This window comes from Rhamphochromis sp. 'chilingali' (assembly GCF_963969265.1).
Source record: "Rhamphochromis sp. 'chilingali' genome assembly, chromosome: 1".
NCBI lineage: Eukaryota > Metazoa > Chordata > Actinopteri > Cichliformes > Cichlidae > Rhamphochromis > Rhamphochromis sp. 'chilingali'.
In genome coordinates this window covers 32,492,410-32,517,826 of record NC_137929.1, presented here as the reverse complement: position 1 = coordinate 32,517,826, position 25,417 = coordinate 32,492,410, and the positions used below count along the sequence as shown (strand labels likewise).

At 42.9% G+C, this 25,417-nt stretch overlaps 1 protein-coding gene across 1 annotated transcript; it reads right to left on the bottom strand.

Moving 5' to 3' along the window:
- Window positions 1-1,253: 1,253 nt before the first annotated feature.
- Window positions 1,254-23,886, bottom strand: acap1 (ArfGAP with coiled-coil, ankyrin repeat and PH domains 1). The gene is made up of 23 exons (XM_080896429.1): window positions 23,125-23,886; window positions 20,486-20,543; window positions 17,616-17,735; window positions 17,422-17,475; window positions 17,220-17,278; window positions 15,811-15,994; window positions 15,525-15,569; window positions 15,337-15,432; window positions 13,034-13,108; window positions 11,988-12,100; window positions 11,810-11,861; window positions 11,623-11,723; window positions 11,349-11,460; window positions 11,040-11,251; window positions 10,898-10,967; window positions 10,609-10,703; window positions 7,330-7,517; window positions 7,174-7,224; window positions 6,895-7,076; window positions 6,347-6,456; window positions 3,760-3,870; window positions 2,568-3,680; window positions 1,254-2,312 (listed from the first exon to the last, which is right to left on the bottom strand). Exons 1-22 carry the CDS (start codon window positions 23,175-23,177, stop codon window positions 3,479-3,481), a joined length of 2,343 nt encoding a protein of 780 aa, XP_080752555.1. The 5' UTR covers window positions 23,178-23,886; the 3' UTR covers window positions 1,254-2,312; window positions 2,568-3,478.
- Window positions 23,887-25,417: the final 1,531 nt, after the last annotated feature.

The window sequence follows — 25,417 nt, the reverse complement described above, 5'->3', positions numbered from 1 at the left end:
TTTGTTTAAAATTTCGATAGAACAGTAGCAGTATAATGTCCTTGTAAGTGGATATCAGGCCCTTGTAGAGCAACATTTAGTATTTTGGTCTAAATAACCCAAAATGTGATGTCCACATATGTGGACGCCAGGTCCTAGGAGGTTAAAGGGAACCTCTTATGCTTTTCTTTATTTTCTCTCATATACTGTCACAATGTTGTGCTTATATTAAAGATGGCTGCGTACTCGCTGCTAGTGCTGGGTCTGACTCCATTCTTCTCTCATTTATTCTTCTGTCCCATCACATCCCAAAGGCCCTGTACTGGATTGAGATCAGGTGAGTGTGGAGGATATTTGAGTAAATGATGCTCTGCTTGTACAAAGGGGCCCAAGAAAATATCCCCCACATTATTACACCACCGGCTTGACCATTTTTTTTTGTGGATAGATCCATGCTTTCATGCTGCTAACACCACATTCTGACCCTGCCATCTGAACAATCTGTTCAGATTGACAACTGTTTCCGATCTTTTATTGTCCAGTTTTAGTGAGTCAGCTTCCTGTTCTTACTTGACGCGAGTGATATTTGATGTGGTCTTCTGCTGCCTCTGCTTCAGTTTTGGAAATGGTTTTCTGCATACTTTGGTTTTAACACGTTTATTTGAGCTACTGTTGCATTTCTATCAGCTTAAACCAGTCTGGCCATTCTCTTCTGACCTCAAATATCAACAAGACGTTTTCCACCAGAGAACTGCTGCTCACTGGATATTTCATCATTTTTTCCAGACCATTCTCTGTAAACCCTACAGATGGTCGTGTGGGGAAATCCCAGCAGATCAGTAGTTTCTGAAATGCTCTGACCAACAACCATAACACATTCAGTCACTTCAATCCTCTTCATTCTGATGCTCAGTTTGAACTTCAGCAGGTCACCTTTACCCTGTTTTACATCCTTAAATGCACTGAGATGCTGCCATATGATTGGCTGACTAGATATTTGTGCTAATAAGCAGTTGATCAGGTATACCTACTTAAGTGGCTGGTTACTGTCTATACACACTTCAGACTGCTCTATACACTCTGTTGCAGGCATGTTTTTTTTTTCTACTCTTGGTTTAATACAGTGGTTCTTAACCTGGGTTCGATCCAACCCTAGGGGTTCGGCAGAGCCTCCGCCGTGACATGCACGGCTCATTTTGTGCACCAGTAAAAAACATGAGTGTCTTGAATTTGAAAAAAATCATATTTTATTTTTCACTAAAGAGGGGTTCAGTGACTGCACATATGAAACTGGTGGGGTTCGGTACCTCCAACAAGGTTAAGAACCCCTGGTTTAATACAATGTCAGAGAAAGCAGACATACCCAATACTGATGCTCTTAAGCACAGCAGCTCCATCTGTGAGCACCACCAGTGGAGCTACATGCTCTTGTGTTTGCCAATCAGAAGAAAGCTGGATGAAACAAAGGTGGAGATAATATGGCTCGTTTCAGAGAACGTGAGACCCAAGACAAAATTAGTAAGGATAATGAGTTTTGGAAAGTTGTGCAAAGCACCTCTAATAGGATGACGAGTTCTTTAAAATAAGAACTTATTACTGCTTCAGTTCAAAAAGTTAAAACTGAAATACACTGAAACACGAGTTTGAATTTTTCTTTTATTTGATCTGAATACAAATTGAATGTACCTCACATAATTTAGACAAAACATGAACACAAAGTCCCAAATTTAAAAATCTGCAAATACTCCAGTTCATCGCAAGACGGTAGAAATAAAATGCAACTTCTAACAACAATTTCCTACAAACATTTTTTGTTTTGTTTCATGTAATGAGTCAGTAGAAATCGCAAAACCTAAAACAACAGCCTCGTTTCGCTTACAAAAAGAAGGAAAAAAGAAATAAAAAAACTGATTTACTGGTTTTAATAAGAAAACTTTTGGCAGAGTAATGGTGCTACCCTCTGCTACAGACACCTCACGCTGGTCTCATAAAGCTGTTGCAGTGTTTCCACTTGGACACGATTGTTCTGCTCTGACGTGCTCGCACAAAGAATTCACTGTTCCGTTCGTTCCCTCTGAAGTCAACACCAGCTGAGCTGTGACCGAACACGTGGCAGGTAGCCAGCGAGAGAGAGAGAGCGAGTGCATCTGCATGCCTGAAAGATGAATCTTTTCTATATGTGCCTGAAAGTATGTGGTGCTGCACTGTGGAATGAGGAGGTGGAGAGGCAGCTGGTTAAGACTTCGGGTCAGCACTGCGGCGTTTGAGCTTCTCCGGGTTGTTCGAGGCCATGTGGGAAAAGTCTCTGAAAATGTCCTGGTAGGTTTCATCACCTGAAAAAGACCAGAGAAGACGTGAGCCTCAAAAGCTTTTGGAAATATTGAAAAGCTTAAAGAACCCACATTAATGCCGCCCTTGCTTTCTGAAAGCACCCGTACTTTAATGTGCCGCAGCCATCGTTTCATCAAAAGCTACACCGTTAATTGCACACCAACTATTTCCTGGACACGTTTAGAGCTGTAGCCCTAAAGCAAGACACATGCAACTGAACACATAAACACACGTAATGGCATGCACATGCACTTTACCTCTTAGTTTGCTGTAGGTGGCGCACACTGCACAAGCAGTTGAGACCAGCCGGACGTCTCAGAGGGCAGAAGGCAAAGGCACACGAGTGCATACAACACAGACAACAACAACAGACAAAGCACAGCACGTCAAATACTGACCAGCAGTTCTTTCAAGCAGACAAACACAACTTGTTTTTCTTGTCCTTTTTCCTTCTCTCCCCAATTCCCGCATGACTAAAAACCGGACACAGGAGACTAAAGTATAAAGTTATCAAGAAGCCCTTAAACGGACCCAGAAGACAACCACGAAGGAATGGTCTTTGCAGCTTGAAAAAGAGCCAAATGGCACAAAAAACGCGAACAAAACCCACTGTTAACCTCAAGCTCGAGGGGCTGCGGCAGAGCGCTCAGTTAAGCACAAAAGAGGTCAAATCCAACAGTGTCGAAGCTTAAACTGAGTCACCGTTCACAGAACAGCGGGAGAAAATTGTCCTTGAGAACCAAAACCCAACCCTGAATTTAGCTTACATAAACTGGAATAAGAAACACAGTCACAAATACACAAATCAGCACACTGTACAGACAGAAAATATCCTAAATACACTGAAAATTGGCCTGACCCAGGTCTACTCTATACACAGCTTCTTTAAGCTCGCTTAAAGAACGGTTTAGTATTGAAGACGCCCACATGTAGGTCTGTGTTGACATAGTGTTCGGATGCTTTGTGGGTTTCAAAGTGCAGCATGATGTGCATTTACAATTCAAAGTGCGTGTGACCACCTCATGAGAACCACCCGTCGTACCCTCTGTTCCAGCCTATCTTCTCTCACAGGATTCTTAAAAAAATCTAAGTTGAAGCTTGTTTTTTTCTTTTTCATCTATAAACTCATGCACGGTAAGGCATGCTTGATTTTAAAAATATATATGTTTTAGCCCAGTTTGTCATTTTGAATCCCCATAGCCCATCCACTTATATGGTTCTTTATAGCCTGGAGACTCTTTCTAGTATTGGCCAGCCCACCTCCAGTCCCGCCCACTCCACCCCCTGATCCCTGCCCCTCTGAATGACCTGGTTGGCCGAACGCTCCATCCATCTCCCGCATCTCCTTGTTCATTTTGGCAATCCGCAACCTGAAAGACAGAAGATCGATTAAGCGAACCCGCAGCTGCTAACGTGGCTCACGTGTTTTCTTTCGAGTCAAACACTTACAAAGTGACGATGTCTGCATTGGCGTTATCCACGGCGATAGTTATCGGGTCCTTCTGGTTCTTGTCTCGGGCGTTGTAGTCAGCCCCTCGCTTCAAAAACAGACAAACCAACCTGAGAAACGGAGAAGAGAGAGCACATGAGAGACTTTAGCCTGGAAATCTATACTATATCCAAGCATTTCCAAGGACCCGAGCATTTAAGGAACTCAAGTGAAGGGACTGGAGTTTAAACTGACTTTCCCAACCAAAGCTTCTGGAGTTTAGTGTAGTTTCTCTTCTCATTTTCTATCTCTACAGATCCACTTTCATATCCAATCAACATTAAACTCATGTCACAGTAAAAACCACAGCGTCACAGTACTCTTCTCAGGAATATCTTACAGGAAATGGACAAATCTGCATGTATGTGTTTCCAAGCCCTAAGGCGTGTGCAAGAGAACCAATAAAAAAATAAAGTTAAAACAATAAAAACAAACAGAATTATCAAACTCTAGATAATTGTCAAACAATCAGTTTCCCCTTGTAGCCTCCCTTTATGCTGGCTTTCTTTCTGATTGGCTGCCCCTCTGAGAGATGACCGCATTGGGGATGTCCACTCATGATGTTTGGAGCAGTCTGAAGCCTGAACCTCAGGGATCACACAATAGCTTTCTAATGCACAGAGTCATTAGTTCATGCTTTTGATGGAAAGCACAACAGGGACTATTAGTTCATGGGTTTATTTCTGTATTAGATTCACGTGGGTTCAATTCTTGGAACTATGAGTTCTGAACAGTTGAGAAGAAGTGTTGTCACGAATGTATCTGAATCATGTTATTTCTTGAATTTCAATGTATTATTAGAAACAAATAAAAAGATACTTAAAGGTAAGGAAACAATGAATTATACTGTATTATGTATTATAAAGTGTTACCGAAAATGCTGCAAAAATGGGAAAAAAAAGCTACAGTTTTGAGACTATTTCATCAATTATGTCCAACTAACTCGTCGCTCTTAAGAATAAACGTTTATGTTTCATTGTGACTCATTTTCCACTTTACTCACCACCGGCAGGTATTGTTGGCATAATGAGTCACACCAGCCTTGTTATTAGTTTAAATATATCATCAAGTTTGGACATTCTGAATCCTTGACCTTGTTTTTTTGGTAATATTTGACGTCTGTTAACGTCCCCTTGTTGTAGACAGTTGTTTACATCCTGGTGCTTTTGACCCTTACTCTTGATTTATGGTCGCTCTTTTTGAGTAGGTGTCTGCCTACAGAGAGAAGTATTCAACCTACGCAAACGGTTTACTCCTCCAAAAACCCAACGGCACGCAGCTTTACTGTGAGTAGGTCAAATGCTGTTTGGTGGAGAAGCTGACTAGAAAAGGGAAGGATGCAACAGTGGAGTTCACTGGGAACACGAGAAGTGCGAATTAAGATGAAAGCTAAAAAATCCAGAGTAAAGGCACAGGCGGTGGCCGCAGTGGGCACTTTTGATTGTTTTGATCGGTTTCACTTCAGCTTATTGTAAAACTTCGCTCCTCTTCGCGGATGGCTGACAGGTCAACAACAGCACATGCAACAGCGGCCCGCAGACTGATTGTACCGCATTATTTGGGCGTTAGCTCCATCCAGCAACAGACGCTGTCTGCAGGTGGATGGTAGTCTGTAGCTGCCAAGTGTCTGCGAATGGAGAACCATGACGAGGCCCTTAAACTTCACCCACAAAGGACAATAAGAGACTACAGAAAGTCACTGATACTTGACAACTTCAAAAAACTACGGACACACAAAAAAAAACTGCTGGCAGGGTGGAGTTGGAGGTAAACATCCAGGGCTAAACTTTTCTCAATTTCTAGCTAGTCTTAGTTTATGATCTTACCTCCCCATTGCTGTCTTCCAGGCCCACGGTGTTAGACTTTTTGTCTCTGTTTAACATTTACATGTAAACCATACCCCCCACTGATTGTTCCCTGCTGTCCTCTTGTTTATTATTATAAATGTTATGTTATGATTTCCCAGTGGTTCAGAGTCATCTTACCGCCTCAGGCCCCCCCTCTGGGTTGGTAATCTCACCATACTTTGGTAAACACACCCTCACAGGAAAACTGGATCTGAAGGCACGTCTTCAACACCAGACATCGAGGAAAAACGACAAAACGCACTCTTATGGTGAAGACTTGTCAGCCACCCGCCTTAAATCTACCCCGCTCTACCACCTTTTATACTCTAAATGGGACAATCATTTACAGAAGGAACATCATGTTGTGTTAAATAAGACTTGAAACCACCAACTGAGCCCATAAACCCATTAGGAAACTCTTTACTGGAATCATGAGCGGTCGAGACATTTTCTCATCGACTTCTACTCAGACTGCAACTGGTGGAGTTGCCCCCTGCTGGCAACTGGAGGGACTGCAGGTTTAAAGTCAGGTTTACGTCTTTCTACCAGTCCTCACATTTTTTACCCATGAAAGCATCCTGCTTCACTGTGTTTTCTTAGTCCAATAACCAGTGTCTGTTTTCAGATTCTGTTATCTTGGTATGAAGCTATTTTTTTTCACTGAAACAGGGCCGTGTCACAGTATCTGTGTTTGTCTTACCCCGTGTGGCCCAGGATGGTGGCGTGGTGCAGCGGTCCCCTGCCATTGCTGTCCGCCTGGTTAACGTTGGCGCCGTTTTGCAGCAGGAACTCGCAGGCTGCCAGGGCGTTCTGACCGAAACAGGAGAACGCGTGAGCTCAAACACCCTCTGAACCAATTGCACCGTGTGTCACACAGTGTGAGTAAAAGGCAGCTTAAGGATAAAAACGCCACAGTATCCTAATCGTTTAACACACATTTGCATGCAAATGTGCTTATGGCAGTTAAGAGATACTTTATTTTTAGTGGGAAGGGTATTTTGACCAGAGAAAGTAGAAACCCATTGACTACTACATGACAGTGACTATTTCGGGACCTGTTTCAAAGATAAGCCGTACCATCCCGCTTTTGTTCTCTACAAATGTTTAGCTGTACTCAAGCAAGACTGGTGTCCACAAATGGGACAACAGAGAGATTTCGTTATCACCTCCATCCATTTCCATGAGATCTAGAGGTCACAGAACTCGTAAAGATTCAAACTCTAATGATCGACTGAGCGTCCTTCTCACCACTGAGACAGCCTGTATCAGCGGCGTGCTCGACTCATCGTTCACGTTGACCCAGTTGACATCGGCTCCGTGGGCCAACGCGTCGGCCATGACGGGGAAGTTCTGCAGGGCTGCCGAGCGGTACAGCAGCGCCCCGGGGTGGAGGTGGCTGAGATCCTCCTCCTCCTCTTCCTCTTCATTATCTGAAAGATTTAACAGATGTAATGTTATGTGATTCTTCTCAAAAGCTGTACAAGCTCTTTTTTGGTGGATCTGTGTTTTGTTGAGGTCTTATCTCACCTCTGTGGAAGCCTGAATTGTTCTTCTGGACAAGGTCACTGGGGCTTAACCCTAAAGAGAGAACAACAGTCGTGATTACTGATACAGCTGACCAGGCCCTTAGCGTTATCGAAGTACGCCTTCCTGTTTGACAACAGGGGCGACTCGCTGCTTTACCTGTGACCCGAGGCAGAGTGGCTCTGTTCGGTTTGGGCTTGAGCGGCGGTCTCTGCGCGATCTGTGTGGCCGCTCGGTTTCTCCTGCCGCTGGATCGCCTCAGCGGGGGGTTCCTGCCAGTCTCAGGCAGCTTATGGATAAACTTCTTTTCAACATACTTTGATCGAATCCACGACTCCTTGTCTCCTCTGAGGATCAGAAAGTATCAGAAAATGAGAAAGAATAAGCGCGAGCGATGGAGGATACGCTTCTCTTACATCGAGGTAGAGTTAAAACAGAAGAAGGCCACGTGCAGGGCCGTGTCCATCAGTGTGTTTCTGGCTGTTCTTAAGCTCAGTTTCACTTCTCTACTTGAAGGTTTGAGACAGGAATTTAAGTTTTTTAATTTAAGTTTCTGAGGCACTGATTAAGTAATGCATTTATTTAAAATTGGGGATGTTTGTGTGCCTACTTTCTGAAGCAAAGTTAGTTTTTAGGCCTTTACAGACTCAAAGTTGACCACTGATTGGTATAATGTAACTATGCACACAACTAGCATTGTTAGAATTACAGGACAAGACACATGAGCAATAATCTTACAGAAGCAACTGTTGCCATCAGTCTGAGAAAGCTTATAAGGCCATATACAAATAATTCGAACTCCATCGTTTTACAGTGAGCAAGACGACACACAAGTGTAAGTGTAGGCTCAGATCAGACTTTCACAATCCAGAGCAACTGGGCAGCATGCTGGAACTAACACCTCATACCAACCGTGAAGCACGGTGGAGGAGGGGTGACGATTTGGGCTTATTTTGCAGCCACAGGTCATGGGAACCTCGCGGTCACTGAGTCAACTATGAACACATCTACACACCAAAGTATGCAAGTTTTTGAAGTATTCTAGAGTTAAATGGCATCTCTCTGATAGCTAAATATAAAATTGGTTCATGCAACATGACAATGATCTCAAGCACAGCACAAAATCTGCAACAGAATGAAGAAAAAAAAAGATTAAAGATGTTGCAAAGGCCCTGTCAGAGTCCAGACCTCAACCTGACTCAAAAGCTGAGGTAGGACCTTTAGAGAGCTGTGAATAAATAAATGCCCACAAACCTCAAAGAACTAAAGCAACGCTGTGAAGAAGAGTTGGTCAAAATTCCTCTATAGTGATGTGAGAGACTGATAAAGCCACACAGGAAACGATAACTTTAAGTTATTACTGAATCTACGAGCTGCTGAATCATGGGGTGTAATTAGTTTAACACGGTGAAATATTTCATGGGTTTCATTTTATAACTTAGTAAAGCCTGGATCACTCTTATTACGTCCTGATACCCAAACCTTTAGAGTTAAAAGAGGCTGTACTTCCCTTTGACCGTATCTGAAGCTTGCAGCCTCACTACAAGTTTCCGGAAAACACTTTAGTTAGAGAGTTAACCATCTGTTTCATGTACATGCTGCAGTTCCTGTCTGTCGTGACAAAACGCAGACGAGAGGAAGCAAAAGAAGAAGAAAAAAGGTCTGAGATGGGTCGTAGGCTGCTGATAAAGTTAACCATAAACTACAAAGATCTCCATGGAGAGCACCTTTTTATATTCAGCATATAAATAAACATGCTCGGTGAAGCAGTGGCGTCAGTCCACTCCCACTCAGACCTGTAGCGAGTTAGTGATCAGTCAATGTAAAAATACAGCGTGCGCAAGCAGAACTGTTAGTAATGTTAATGTGGCAGCAGAAGGAGATGAAGAGCGCGTTCCTGTTTGTTTTTCTTTCCAGCTGCATCAACACCGATGTTCCATGAACCACTTAAAGAATGACGCTTGAACAGAGAGGGGATTGCAATAGATGCATGCAATATTCTCCCATCTGGAGGAGTCGTCTGAATTGCAAACAGGCAAACGCATAAAATAAAATACCAACACGATTAATGAAAGAATTGATTTAATTCAGTTGCAGCTGATTTGTTTTGCCTTTGGTATCAACCAACTATCATTAGCTCCTGACATCTATGGTCTACTTCCTCTACTGCTAATATTTACCCAATCGTCAGTCTTGTTTTGGCAATATAATCATCGCCTAGCTGCAAACTTAGAGGAGGAACACCAGTAATTTTCTACTGCAGCTCCAGAGTTAAGAAACACAAAGTAGCTACTTTCAGCTGCTCCCTTGTCACAAGTGTTCGCCACAGCAGGGAGGTCCACATGTTTGATTCGGGCACATTCGTGTCTCGGCCTGAATCCTAATCTGGGACATTTGTTTGATAAGCTGTAAACCACTCCACTGCGCTCAAAACTGAAGCACGAAAAGGCAGAAATAACTTGATTTTGACAGAAACCTTAGACATGTCCTGCTATACGCTCACACTTTTAACACTCGGTGGCATCCCCGTCCAATCAAGCAGAAACTCAGAGGCTTGAAACTGAAGCCAAACTACCAAAAAACATGCCTGACCGCAATTGACTAAAAAAAGTAAATGGATCTCTACAAAAATCTGAGTTTTACAGCAGAGATAAATGTGTTACTTAAAACAGTCTAAAGTGCATTTCGAAGTTGATGCCAACTGTACAGGGTGATTATTTCACAATTCTCCTGTTTACACTAAATTAACTATTTGAATTGTACCTATGGGTACAGGTGCGTACCACCGATTCTGCTTCAGCTAATCTGAGCCACTGAACTGGACGTCTCAACTATGTTTGTGGTATTTGTGCCTTTAAGACCTTTTTTAAATCAATAATCTGTCAAAAGTCTGTCCAGGAGGAATGTTCTCTAGTTTTTGAATGAAATGTTAATATTTTATTTTCATGCCAGCGCTAATTTACATAAATCTGTGTCTGTGCATGCTTCTGAGATGAACCGACCTCTTGTCATAAGACAGGTGGAATAGGTACCTGTTATATATACTCTATCGATGCACTGCATTAAGCTAGTTAGCAGTAGCGGATAACTTAGCACTCTAGCACTCTTCCAAATCTGGTCACTCTGGGCTCCAAAAAAACAAGATAGCAACAGGCAATGATGCTAAAATGAAACCATTAAAGCAGGTGTTTGTAAACCTGTTTTTTGTGCCATCTTTTATATACAGTCTATGTTTCTGATGCATTTTCTCTTGCACACGTCATGAAGTCTCCCAAAGCATGATAGCCAACAAGAATAACTGTCGGACTACACAGCGCTCCTTCAGGACTACAGAGGATATTAAATATTATTTTTTAATACCTAAGGAGACTTCCTGTCACACATCTGCACGTGGAAAAACCAGCTGAATGCACGTTGGACTGGATTGATTATGCGTACCTGGGACTGGAGGGATTGGGCTTCTTGATGGTGATCTCATCAATCCGAGCTTCATAGATCCTGTTGATAACTGTGTTCCCCAACTCACACATCAACTAAAGGCAGCAGGGAAACAAGAACAAATAAACCAGATTAAGTACTAATTTCTTTCTAATTTTTTTTATTTTGTTTTGGCTTATATAAAGAAAACGGTTGCATAATCCATTGCGCAATCATAATTTTCTCTGGAACTTTTTCACAATAGGCCACAGGGAGGTGGAGCCGCTGCAGCTTTAAAATTTTAAATTACCTTAATAAGCTCGGGCTCCCAGGAGTCGAGGGTGAGGGAGCGCACTTTGGAGAAATGGACTCCAAGGCTCCTGCCAGGGAAGGAAACCATTAAAGCGCACAGTGGAAGCCAAATGTGTGTGTGTGTGTGTGTGTGTGTGTACCTGTGTATTCCTGAGCAGACAATACAAAGTGTGATGCCCAGGTTGATGGAGGCCCAGTCAGGACCCGGCTCTCCGCAGTCGCAGCACTGCCTGTTCCCCGGGATTGCCTGAACCTCCTCCAGTGCTTTGCAGCCCTCGTTGTCCTGATCCACGCCTCCTCCACCTCCTCCTCCTCCCAGGCTGCTTGTAGACACCGAGCTGCAGCGCTGTCTCTGATAACAGAGACACATGGGAATGGCGAGCATTTAACTCCCACTGGAAAGTGCACGTTGAAGATAATGTGTGTGTGTGTGGTGTATGTGTTCTCACTGGGCTGAGCGTGTCCTCTCGGCGCTCCTGAAAGGCTGAGGCGATGCTGTTTTGGACGGCGCTGATCCATGCTTGCTGCTGCCTTTCTGAGTCTGCCTGCAACAAACAGCACCTACGCACACAAAGTCACACAACAGTGACCATTTAACACTCGAGAAGCAAGAAACTAACACCTCGGCAGTCTGCAGGACGCTTTCACACACATGTGACGCTAATGCGACTTCACCACCATTACTGGAACAGACACGCGCAGGTGTGCATGAAGTGAACTCACTTTGATGGGGAAACCACTTCAAAGCAAAAACGCCTCTCATTTTCAATGCTGGGTTTGACTGTGCAAAGACGCAAGTCCTCCACCACGACTGTAGGCTGGTCCTAAAAGATGGACAAACCGTGATGGTCAGGTTGCATACGTGCAAATTCGTCTTTCGAATGTGCTCGTGACCCTAAGCGAAATTTACCTTGAATTTCTTCTGATACACCAGCTGATTCTTCTGAATTGAAAACCAGCGCCTGAGGTGGAGAAAGAGTTTAGCCTTTTAGCTGTTTTCATTCACTGCCGGGCAAGCAAACGCACGGTGGACATCGGATTTATCACAGTGAGGTTCATGAGAGGAAAAGCACACAGCAAAGTTGTACCTGCTCCAGGTCTTGAAGGCGTTGCTGGCCCTCTTGTACAGATAGCCCTCCATCACGATCCCATTAGCTGCGTCACCATTAAAGTCCATAATGGAGTCATCATAAGACATGTCCTTGAAATATTTAAGAAATTAAAATCACATTGTGTCATCTGCTTCAAGGCCTTTTTTTTTCTCCCCACAGCTTTAATTGTGTTTACAAAAAGTGATGTAATACAGAAGTAATTGGTGCGGTCCAGATCTGGCGTACCATGTGGAATGATTATTCTTTGGGTTGTCCCCCCTGTTTGCAATATCTGGGCCAAAAGTTATCAATAGCGATGCTGCATTTCATCCGAGAATGATGCAAATAAAGCAACCATGCTGTAATCGATGCCATTCAAATGTGGGCTACTTTTAGGCTGACATCCAGGCCTCACCTGACCCAGTAAGTTGCATCTTTGCTCATGTTAGATTTGTTATATTTGCACCAAAATGCTTTAGTCTCACAGTACATCAGTTTGTCGGGGCCAGAAAAAGCCCATCAGCACTGAATCCTTTCCACAAGATGCCAAAGTCCCTGGTGGGCTCCAATGAGCAGAGCGTATTTTACTGAAATACACATCTGTCTGCACAATCAGGAGCTTAGCAACCAAGCCTAGCATACAGGTACCTCCTAGTCCCCTTGAGGTTTTTATCTTTTTATCTATATTACATGTTATTATGTTGCCTAGCAACCACCTACCAACTGTCTAAAATGACTAACTTGTTGGATTTATGCATCTCTATTAAATCATTGCGTCATTTTAACTTCACAACATTAACATCTCATTTTTATTGTTGCAACTTTCATTATGCATCATATACTGTCATGTCATCGTGTTGTCTAGCAACCACCTAACAAGAGATTAAAATCACAGATGAAAACACAGCTACATCGTGTAAAAACGAACGTGACAGCACCAGAAATGCCGTCTTCGTTATTCCACTGTCTCCGTCTTGTTAAAACCTAATGCCTACATTACCCATGATGCTCCTTTCGGTTGTGAACGTTTGTAACTGCGTTACCTTTTTCTTGATTGCTGCGTGTCTTTGCTCCATGTCCCTCTTTTCTCTGGCACAGTCGAGGACAAACTGTTTGTGCTGTCAAAACACAACACGACACAGCGTTTATTAAACCTGGATTCATATTTTTACACTTTCAGCTCGCTGTCCAGCTCTACCAGGTTAAACACACACTGAAAGGACAGTGGTTCGATCACCATCCCCTCCTGTCACTGTGCTGAAATACCCTTGGGAAAGATAGTGAACCAAACACTTTATAACTGAATGTTAGAAACTGTTTATGCGTAGAAAGCGAGCAGCGAGATGCTTTAAAAGCACCAGCCTATTTACCAGTCAAACTGAGATTATTCAGAACATCAACATTTTTACGAGCCTTCAGATTTGCAACACTTTTATTCAGGTCGCTAAACTAGTACAAAACCCCCACACCAACTATTTTTCAGCATCTCTCACCGATCACTTTATCTTTTCCTTTATTTCATAAGAACATTGCAAATTTTAAAAAATAAAGCGCAAAACAGTTTGTGAGGACCGTTTAAAACTGTAAAACCTGCATAGTCTTTCCATTTAATGTTACGAAGGAGAGTTTTCTCCTTTCATTTTCATCTCCGACACATTTAGTTCTTTCAGAAACTCGGAGAGATCGGCAGCTTCGCGGTGGGTTATCACTCCTGCGCACTCTTGTGCAAACAGGAACTAGGAAGTGCTGAACTTCTGCCGTGTATCCTGCGCCAAACCAGAAAACAACATGGGTGGTCTCTCCTGCACAGAGCCTGCTTAGAGCATCACCCTCTCCCTATTTCACTCTCTCCTCTGCTCTTGCTCGTTCTCATCATTTCTTGTTCAAACAGGAAACGCTTTTCTGTGGTTTGATCCGGTCAGTGAACGTGTTCACAATTTACTTCCTGTTTGAAACTCTTTTTATTTGATCAAAAACACTTAGCAGCAATGCTGCCTCTGCTCAAGGTTGACGGTGCAGAAAAGATTTTACAGTTTCCTCTGCAAAGGAGCAGGAAGGGGCGCACGCGCACACAGACATGTGAAATATTTCCTGTTGTTGCTCACTTTTTCCTGTCACGATGAAAGTGTGATGTCACCTTGTGACTCCACTGCCCCTCCCCAAAAAGATGCCAGTTCCTAGTTGGACAGAGTTAACCCAAACAGCATTTTGGCCAAAAGCATCATACCATGACGCCCGTGGTCCACAAACACGATTGTTTCATTCAAAATGTTTTAGCAACATCTTGTGTATCCCTAAGCCAGAACAAACATTTGTAATCCATTTCCTGCCTCATAAATCATCTGCGAGGCTTTTCTGGGTGTTTCAGGTCTACGTTGTTCACCAGCTTTTGGTTGGCTTCTCTCTTTTTAGCATGCAGACAATGTACAATGCAGCAGTTTATCACCACTAACTAATCAACTCAAGCAGCAACACTTTGTCTATACATGTGGTCCGATCATGCTTACTGTGAGCGTCCCTAGAAAAAACTCATTCTAATGCAAGAAAAACACTGTGCAATAAGTTTACAGCAATTAGTCTTTGGCTCAGGATAAAGACTCAAACTGAGAAACTGCTAATGTGGCTGTGTCCACTTTTTTGTTTAAGGAAAACATTTTTCAGAGATGAAATTAACACGTTGACAGCCTAGGCCAAAAGCACTTTTTGTCTATAAAGCTTATTTCCTCCTTCAACAACTGTAGAGTAGGTTAAGATTTAATACAATACTGAAGTTATATCCTTAAAATTGTGTAACTTTACAAGACCAAACATGGTCACTTCTGGTCTAAAAAGACCAACGAGTGCATCAGGAGTGGCTGTTTCCATCTTTTACATACAGTCTATGGGGGCAGACTTTGTTACCTATTTTAAGGGTGGCTCTTTGGTGCCCTGGCAGGGCCTCTGTGTGTGTGTGAGTGTGTGTGTTGCTTGCTCTTGGCAGCTGACTCCAGTTTAGCCAGAGAGAGGAGTGCTCCAAGAGCTCAGTGCAGAGGAGGCGGTTCTGTTTGGCTCCTTTAACCCTTCTTTGGTTACTCTTTTGTTTAGTTACCAGCTTCTAGTTTTGTTGTGTTTTTAACTCATCATTTGTTGTTATTCCCTTGAACTTCTTAGAAAGAAACACACACACAGCAGGATTACAAGTAAGGTTTCTATTCTACACATTCACAAGTATGAACGCATTTTTCTCACATTGAGGATATCTTCTTCCTGTCCTACTGCTACTTATTTATGACTCATGCACAGACGGTTTCAGTCACAAAATGTCATTTTAACCGAAACAGAGATGTAACAAAACAGAAATAGTTACCTCTTCATTCAGCTTTTGTCGATACTCGTCCAGTTCTGACAGAGACTGGTGACCCTGCAGGAAGAACTGGGCTTGGGCATCCATCAGCGACAACATCTGACAGGAAGCAACACAAAGCCAGTGAGAAACGTCTGAAGATAGAGTATGCATTTAAAAATGGACACATACAGGTAAAAAAACCAACTCACTGCCAGCAGAATATCTGTCTTCTTCTTGGCCTCAATGACATTAATCTGAAAAAAAGAAAAAGCAGGAAGCAATGGTTAGAGAGACTTCCATATTTTCATGACCAAAACAGATTCTGCCCAGCCAGAAGCCACAACCACAAGACTGGACGGAAGCCCTGAGGCAGGCCTGTTATCATCCAAAGCAAAAGTATGACCACTGTGCTGCTGCTGCAGGCTGTTGTTCCAACCTAGCAGTCTGAGTTAAAGTGAAGCCTGTGTGAGCCTCTCTGCACTCATCTTTCCTCACCTCCAGCACGTAGTCCAAAGCCTCAGACCTGAAGGCCTTGCGCGCGTTGAGCAGGGCGTTACTCGCCTCGTCCACCTCGTGCTGCTTCCCGCGTGGAGCCTGAGCGTTCCTTGACAGCGACCCCTCCAGGGCTTCGCTGCTCTTTTCAAACTCTTTTCGTCTGTCCTTAAAACGACGAACATCTCTGCAGAACAGGAGACGAAGGTAAGAAGGGGGAAAAAAGTATTATGCTGTGCAAAAATCTTGAGCCATCACTTTTCTCTGTACATATTTCCTGCAAATGTTCTAGTAATTTTGTATTACAGTGCTCTTGAGCAACAGTTCTCCATGCTTTCTTAATGTCTTTCAAAAATTATTCTGGTGGCTTTTCCGCTCCTTTACAGCCCAGTCCCTGTACCTGACACTTCCTCATTCATTAAGCCCCTTGACACAAACCTATGAGTCATTCAAGCAATAAAACTGCACCTAACTCAAGGGATGAACCAGTGTTCAGACAAATTGGCAAAGAAACAACTTTAAATGGTATCTTTAGACACTTTGTTGTTAGCAGCTTGTCACAAAACAAATCATTTGTTTAATTGATTCTATCTAACGCCATTTGTAAAACACAGTGGAGACTGTCATGGTTTGGCACTGCATTCTGTTGTGTTGCATCAAAATTGATGCAATTAAGCACACAGAATATCCCATCAGATTTTTATCCACCATGCAACAACATCTGGAAAGCATCTGCTTGACAACAGCTTTATTTTTCAGCATGACAATAATCCCAGACACTTTGCCAATGCAATAAATGGACACCTGGATAGAAAAAACACACACTATGGAGCACTATCAGTCATGGATTAGCCTCCCCAGAGCCCCGACCTCAACACTACTGAAGCAGTGTGGGATCATCTAAAGGTGGAAACATCATGTCCTTCAAGAAGTCTGGAGAACTATTCATGAAGACTTCTCACAGAAATGGAAAGAAAGCTGCCTCATAGAGGGAGGTAAAGTAAGCAGTATCCACATTACCAGATCAGTTTTTATGCAAAAGCAGAAAGCAAGTTATTGGATGCTGCTAAGTCACATGCACATGATATAAAACATTTTTTAATCACCGGCAAATTTATTGTTCTTTCTTTCTTACTTTTTTACCATAGCTTTTGTGCAATACTGTTTACCACGTGACGCTATCGCAAATACCTCTCTTATCTAATCTACCAAGTTATTTCCACTAATGGGAGCAGACCACAAGACAAACTATGAGGAGAAGCAGAACGATTATGACAGGCACACATGAAGGGGAATGACTGTATCTAAGGAAAATGTACGTATGTATGAAGTGTATGCTGGTGGGAAAGAAACTCAGAAATTAAAGCCTTAGATCGAACACACAGGTGGGGCCACCGTAGCGGCTCACTCACTCTTTCACAAAGCTTTGCAGCTTCGCCCTCACTGACTTCTGCGTGGTCTCAATCACTTCCTAAAAGGAGACAAAGACAAACATATTAAATGTCAAATGTAATATGTTCAGCGGCGTGCTGCAGCCGTACTTGACCACATACTGCAGCTGATAAGCATCGGCACTGAAAAGGAGAAGTCAGAGGCCGTGAATAACAAACTCACCCCCTGTGCCTCAAAAATGACATTCAGCTTTTTGGAAAATTTCTCCAAGCAGTCCTGCAGAGCACAAATCTTAGATTAGACTCTGAAACTTATCAAGTCAATAATGCATTTTAATGTTTTCATTCATCGATTCATAACCGCCATCTTTATTTACAGCTTCCGGGCACTTTGAGAACCCAGTGTGCTCTGCTCACCGCCATCATCTTGTCCCCGGAGCATTGGTGTCCGAGCTCCCGGAGGCCATTCACGAAGCTCTTGCTGGTCTGACAGTAGGCTTTGCCAGCCTCCAGCATGGCCTGGCACTGTTTCACTAGCTGGATGACACAAATAAGCAACACAAAGATTAAATGATCTCCTGAACAATGTAACAGCAGGCAACAAACGTCAGTTTAACATAATCTGCATTCATGCTGAGTATAACCTTGTTCACAGATTTTAATTCTGGTTGTTCAGTAGCTGTACTGGAGACCTGAGAGAATAAGTATAAAACATGCCGGAAGTGTTTCAAACCTTCATTCTATCTAAAGGCCACCAGGTGGCGATAGCTGTGGTTGCAGCTGCAAAAAGACTTGTGGTCCTATAAAATTGTATGCAGAAAGCAGCTTGACGTCTGTAAATAGTTTCCTGCTAAGTGTATGAGCTCAGTCGTATATTTTGAGTCATACTGAAGAAAGAGCGGTCGACCACTTCGTGTAAGCACTATGTTTGTTTCTCTTTTAACTCCATTTTGGTCTCCACCACCATACGAGGACTATATGAGGCTCTTTTATCTGTTAAAGTTAGCTTTTTTCTTCTTCTTCTGTTGCTAGCTTATAGCTAATTTGGCTAGCTGGCTAAATAATAAACAGCAATGTTGTTTTTGTCTTATTTTTGCTGAAACAGCTTCTTGATAGTCTGCTCCTGGAAAATACGAGAGGCTGTTTCTGCCACTGGAAAAATAAATTTGCCATCTATGAGTCAAAAATTCAGGTTATTATCTAAATTTTGACTTACAGACTAAAATTTCCGAGGAAGTTGAAATTTTGAGATAGCTGCCTGAAATTTTGACTCTAGCTAACTTGAAACTCAAAATCAGCTCTTTCTGGTAAAAAATAAAAATAAAAAAGATAAAAATTTCATTGGTGGAAACAAACAGCACTGATGGAAGGACTGAGACTGAAACAGCACAAACTGCGTCATGCCAGGAAAACTTGCTTTAAAGCTATTTAGAGGCCAGGAAAGTGGAGGATCTCTATGTGTTGATGTATGCTTTTTAAATAAAAGTACGTAGTAAGTAAATACATTAATTTTTTAATTAAAGGTCAAATATAAACTGAGCTTCTGCCTTGGAAAGATAAGGCCTGTACCCAGTGTCCACCCTCACAGTCGTTTCCACTTTTTTGTTGATTAGATCTTTCCTCTGGCCTCTGTGAGGACCCTTTGAAGTTCAAAAACAAGAAATTGCATACAGATTATATTTTCTGACCCATTAAAAGCTCCATTTATCAAGCAATAAAACCCACCGCTGATCACTTCAGCGTGATCTGCTAACTTACAGCTTGAAGCTTTAGGTGGTTTTCAAGCCAATTCAGTGACTTTATGACTTTCCTCTTAAGTGCTGCTTGTGACCACAAGCGTTCAGCAAAAAGGACTTAAACCCTGTGGGAGCTCCTCTCTTCCCCAGCGTGTTCAACAGCTGACCTTTATTACATCTGCAAATATCTAATTCAATGCAATAATTTAAAAGACGTGTTCGGAGAAATCTTTAGTTTTATTAGCGTCACATTTAAACCACCAGTGACATCTGAGGAGGCACGTCGCAGTGACAAAACCTAACCTGTAATGGATGTTTGGGGGGTAAAACATTAATAATAAATCCCTGCACCAAGACATGTCAGTGACTCATTATGTAAGCACACACATCACCTGAGCGTAGATATGACTGCAGTGGCATCATAGGACACGCTGTCTGACCTTTTTGTGCAAATCTCAGTCAATTTATCTGCATTTCTCTGAGCAAAAGCACCTCTGAACACAGCGAAGACGTGAAGCTGAAACCACACGCTTCAGTCCTGAACTCAACGAACTTCTAAAATTGTTGGAAAAAAAAAAAAAAAAAAAAAGCGTAGTGGCTAATTTGCATACAAAACACACAGATTACACATCTCTCTACACTGCTACAGATCACAAATGAGCTCCATGCAGCATTAAATCCACACTTCACTTACATAATGAATACTTACAATCAGACCTTTATATAGAATATTAAGTTTGATTTGTACTCCAGCAACGTTTAACTCTAAACACCCTCCTTTTTGAGACTGTGGTATCACTCGTACAGTAGATTATCTGCTGACTTCTTCTGATCTAGTCAGATAACTGAAAAATATAGCGTGCAGTGTCTGTCAAAGAAGAAGAACTTTGTCCCAAAATCCTTTTGGGATGTGGCTCAGACCTGTCGCAGCCTGTGAAATGGCACCGGGACAGAAAAAAAAAAACATGTGCTACTTCCTTAAACCTAATCTCGTGGAAAACATCTCATGCATGCAGGGAAAGGCTTCTTTCTGTTTCACCTGCTCAACTGAAATCAGTCACATTCATGACACTTTACAGGCAAAGTGAGTGTGTTTGTTTTTTTGTTTTTGTATTTAAAAATGGTAAAATATAACATGTGGGAACCTGAGCTCGCAGAATAACTAACAACATAGTAGTAAGTCACTTTGATTTGTGCTTATTCCGTATCATCGGGGAACAGAAACGCAGCATGTGACTGACGTCTATCAGATGAATAGATCTGAAACTGTAGATTTTTACAGCGTGAGCACGCAACAGGGAATATAGGTCGGCACGGCGAAGCAGAACGAAGTGCAGTTCTCTCTGAAGCAGGACAATATGATGGGGAAGCAGCACCTGCAGGCACTTCCTGCTCGCCGTCAGGTGAAAAAAAGCTCCAACCACCAACGCCCACCGCTGACTTCGCTGCCACTGTCCATCGACATGTGATGCCTCGTCTCCGTTTGTGCGCTTGTGTGTTTGTGTGTGAAGTGGAGCGGTGACATTTCAAAAACATCTGGAAGTGTCTTACCTTCTCCAACCGTGTCTCGAGTTCACTCACGTCATTCTGGACGTCTTCGATCTCAGCTCTGGAAAAGAGAAAATTCCAGTTAAAGGTCAGGGGTCATGGATTTTTCAATATAAGGCGTGAAAACCCTTCATTTTAAAGTCATTTATCAGCTCTATCCTCTCAAAAACTGCTTTTTCTCTTTTTTGCACAATTATAAACTAGAATAAAGAATAAAACTAGAATAAAACACAAACTTTCTGATGTTTTACAGACTAAATATTTCATTTCTTTACACATTTCTGCAAACATCACTCCACCTGCCCTGTGATTGGCTGGGTTAGCCACCACCACCCCTCCCCCTCCTGCAAACCCTGATCTAAAAAAGCAGTTAAGAAAATGAATGGATGGATTCTTGCACATTTTACTGCTTAACATTAAAACATAACCACTGCAATATGATGCGCTTCTGTGGTGCAAGCTCGATACCTTCATGGACAGCTTTATTTCTCCATTTCTTATTTGCTCTGCACGCTTACAAACCAAATAATTCATGCTTAACATTTTTATTCTTGTGCTTTATTTCCACTGAGACGATGCATATGACTCGTCAGCATTTCCATGCCTTTAAAAGCAGTGGATGTCAACGTGTCACCGTCACACTGCGCAGGAACAGTCGGAATCGCACAACAGGAAAGAGTATTTTTTTGTTGTCTTAATATTGTGCAGCTAGAGCCTCATCACGCTGACAGAGTTACTCCACATATTTCACGGCCGCCACTATTTCAGGCCCCGGGCATCTTGTTTTACACTCATTTAGCTGTAATTAAGCATGAAGCGTTGGGTATTTTTAGAATCTCTGTGACCTTCGGCAGGGTTTGAAGTGCATTCCTGTGGGTTTGAATGGAGCTTAGGGGACGCTCCAGCCATCAGACGTTTATGTAGGCCCACATGACTGCAAAGAAAACCTCCAGTGTGCGTGTAATTGATTACGTTTTGTTTTCTGGGTTCAGGATGTGGACTCGAAGATCTCTGAGACAAAAGCTCCTCAGAGATCCTCTTCAGGGCTGGTCTTTTTAAGAGCCGCCTTCTTTTTCTTGTTTTTTTTGTCGTGACACTTTCTTTCGATCTCTTTCTGCCTGTCGTGTCTTCTCATACCAAAAGCTAAACCATGTGGTTTCCGCTGCCTTCCACCAACAGTACAGAGATACAGAGAGAAACAGAGAGACAGAGAAAGAAAAAAAAAAAAAAGAGGCGCGTCTGAGTGGGGAGAGGAGAGGAGGCCCGGGACAGACAGTAACTGTTTGTGTTTGTTAGTGCGGCGAGGTTTGAATCAAAGTCTGAGGTCATGTGCTCTTGAAACACGACCAAATGACATGTCAAGCCAGGAGAGAAGGGAAGAAAAGGGTTGTTTTTTTTTAAAAAAGAAAGAAAAAGGGTCTAAAGGAGAGAGGCCACTGTGGAGGAGAGTGAAGGAGCCCTTGATTAAGAAGAAGCACATCCTTTTTATCTTCTTCATGTCTCCTTGCAAGAGAGACGGAGGCTAAGAAAGCAAATTAAGACAGAGCTTAAGCTGAGTTTCCGCCGTGGTTCTCCCCACAGAAAACACGCTTCCTGTCTCCTGTTGATCACCTCAGCACATCTCGCTTCACTTCCTGTCGCCCTCCCACCCCGCTGTTACCTAGTAACCAGAAGGTACCACATTTGAGTGTCTGTCCCAAGGTGTCAGAGCACTTTATTTCCCCTCATTTGTTTTTTGGCCCTCTGTATTGTCCATCCATCTTCCCGTGTATGTGTGTGCGATTATGTGTATTTGATGACTGCAGCACCTCCTCCTCCCTCCTTCACCCTGCTCGCAGCCTGACACGAGACCTCACCACGTCTGCTGCCACAAGTCAAACTTTCCACTGCTGTGTGAGCCCCATAAATTCAAGATGGGCGAGAGAGAAAGACTGAGGTATGCCAAATCAGGCTGAGGCAGCCACTGTGACTCAGGCGAGCTGCCACAAACTGTCAAGGCACACCCAAAGTTGTGCCAAGCTCTCTCTTGAGCCACTTGCAAAAGCAACTCAGAAACACTTCCCTTTCGATTGCACCAGATGTGCTGATGTTGAAAGGAAACTGATCGCACTCCGCTTTGCTGACACGCAGCAGGGGCTGCAGTGACCCGGCCTGAATTAAGATTTCGATTCTCTGAAAAATGAGTGTGATCTCTCTGAGAGTGGAGGTGGGTTGATCTCGACAACTATCAGGAAGAGGAAGCATCAAAGCTGCAACTGAAGTTTGGAAAACCAAGCCACTAGTGATAGCACTGCTGATATTTTCCACTGGAAGGAGTTTCGTGGCGATGTTTGAATGTCCGTGGCTAGTACAGGTTTTCTGTGGTCTCGGTGAGACGTGGGAAAGCACCTCAGAGCAGCAGATCAGCCCCCCACGGCCCTGCAGGCCTGCACAATGTCCTCATAGCTTTCAGTGACTTTTGACCCGAGCAGCTCAAACTCTCTGACAGAAGAGTGAACAGCAACACCGGCAAATGCATAAATGTTTTATTAGGGAAACATGAATCAGCCTTTAATCCATAATCTCCTGCTGGAGCTGGAGCAAAGCCAGCTGTTCACTGGTGACATCAGCATGACTAACAAAGGTACAGGTGAAACTCTTACCTGAAGCGCGGGGAGTCCTTCAAACCCTCCTCAAAGTCCAGCTTCACCGTCATCCTTTGCGTTGACACCAACCCTCGTGACACTTCGTGTATTTATGTGACTCCTGGCTTTCAGCTGGAGGTGCCCGGCAGCCTGGCAAAGACAAAAACTAACTCTTTCCCCCCCCACTCGTTTTAACGCTCCACATCGGCAGCCCGGATCATTGTTCTCGCTGCTGGGTGTTTTCGCTCTCGTGTAGAACTTGTTTTCCTCTCCGGGTTTCTTTCTTTTTCGCCCGAACTGTTGCACATTCGCGTCGGAAGAGAACTTGTCAGCACTGAATGAACTGAGGGGATGTTAGTCGCGTCATTACCATCTTATGCGGCAGATTTTTTTTAAAAAGGCACAGTCCGGCGCAGAAGATGCGCAAAGCCACGGGAGGAGTTCCAGCAGAGGGCCAGAGTGTCCTTATGGATCCCAGAGGATTTCAAATAAAATCCGATGGCAGCGTGAATCAGGACTCCCCGGGGGTGCCGAGTCTAGTACTCTGCCTGTCTCTCTGCCTCTCTCTCTGTCTCAGAAGAGGTCCACCCCCCATGTCACGTCCCACTATTTCCGGGTTTGTTACTCATGGCAAACTGTGGTTTTGAAGTAGGAAGCTGCACATAATAAGAGGCATACACTGCCAAGTTGCATCATATGAAAAAAACGCCGATCTGAAGGATTTACAATGTGACACTAACGTTTAACATCCACACCGGCTACAGCAGGCCGTGTCGTGACTTTTCACCCCCCTCACTTAGTTTCTCCCTTTGTTGTTTGTGTGTTCTACTTTTCAGTTACAGTACAACAGTGAGCTTCACATGCAGTTAGACTGGGTGTGTATTCTTGTCTGACAACCTTGTCTGTTATGGTTTTTGCTGAGGTGTAAAGAAACTCCCCCATAGCCACCCACTGCCAACAGATCCACTGTGGAAGTTCATTCATGCCAAGAAAATAATGAACCTATTAATAGCAATGGAAAAGTGATTCCACGAATGGAAGAACAAGAGGTTTGACATTCTGTGTTTAAATATGTGGCGTTGTTTTGATTTTTAATGTGTCTAAATGGCTTTAATAAAACTATTTTAAAAAATGTGCGCACATTTTCTACATAAATCCAAAGTGCCTTTCTTTTTTACCCTTTGCCCACAGCCAATAGTGTGTAACTACAGGAAATATTAGGTTAGAAATGTAGTCCACTAGTTGCTATACCACAACACCGATGTAAGGCCAAAAATAAAACTGATAACGTTTTGCTAGGAATATTGTTTCACCCTAGTGACAGATCCAAATCAAACAGAGAGATTCATTATTCATAGGGAAGCAGGAGAAATATCATTATAAGAATAAGGGCACCAGGTTAGCTGCTAACCTGGTTCCCTTATTGCAGGGGTTGCTCATGTGCTGACAAACTTCAAACTACAGCAGAGTCAATGTACAAAGTTTGCAATGACAGACGAGGTGAGCGTAGTCACAGCACGTGCACTTGTCAGCAGAGATTTTACATTACAATGCACTACACATGTGCCTGAACTTCAAAGAAGTATAACAGGAATGACTACTCCGCCATCGCCAGCTATAACTGAGTATAGCCGAGTGATAAGTGGCAAATAGTTTGATTCTGTTTAAACAAGCCTAATGACAACAATGAACAGCACTCAACAAAAACGAGGCGTTAACCTTCTGGGAATGAAAAAAGAAAGAAGAACAAGAGCAAGAGGAGTGAGAAAAAAGTCAGCACATAATAACAACTGAATATAACACTAAATAATTCATGTGAAATGAACTGTGGAGGACAAAACCTTAAATAACCAAAATGTCCAAAATCAAATTCTGCTTAGGACCCAGTGATACCTCTGGCTGACTCTGCTCAGGCATACAGTACACTTGTCTCTCAGTTGTCATACAACATATGACATACAGTGCAAAACAGTGCAACCCAGAAAAGGTGGAAAAACTGTTAAGATACAAAATAAAAATTGAGATATCATTCAGAAAATGATAGAATATAAAGATTACAGCAACAAAAATCTAAATACAATGCAATTAGCATGATAAAAGTAAAAACAGAAGTTAAAATATGTGAAATGTCAGACTTCCAAGGTGAAAATTGTTAGTATTTCAGCTCAACATCATGAAATACAAAGAAAATCCGTGACTTCCTGGGTCAAAAGGAGGCAACTAAAGACTCGATTATACTCAGCTGTGGACAGTTAGACAACTAATGACTGTTCCTGTTATACTTTATGAAGTCTGCCGCCTGGTTGCAGGG

Excerpts from the sequence above, each read along its gene's own strand:
- acap1 (XM_080896429.1), bottom strand. The coding sequence starts at position 23,177 with ATGACGGTGAAGCTGGACTTTGAGGAGGGTTTGAAGGACTCCCCGCGC. Across the intron at positions 11,862-11,987 it reads GCCTTCAAGACCTGGAGCAG|GCGCTGGTTTTCAATTCAGA; the intron begins GTACAACTTTGC and ends TCTCCACCTCAG. Across the intron at positions 11,252-11,348 it reads GAGAGGACACGCTCAGCCCA|AGACAGCGCTGCAGCTCGGT; the intron begins GTGAGAACACAT and ends CTCTGTTATCAG.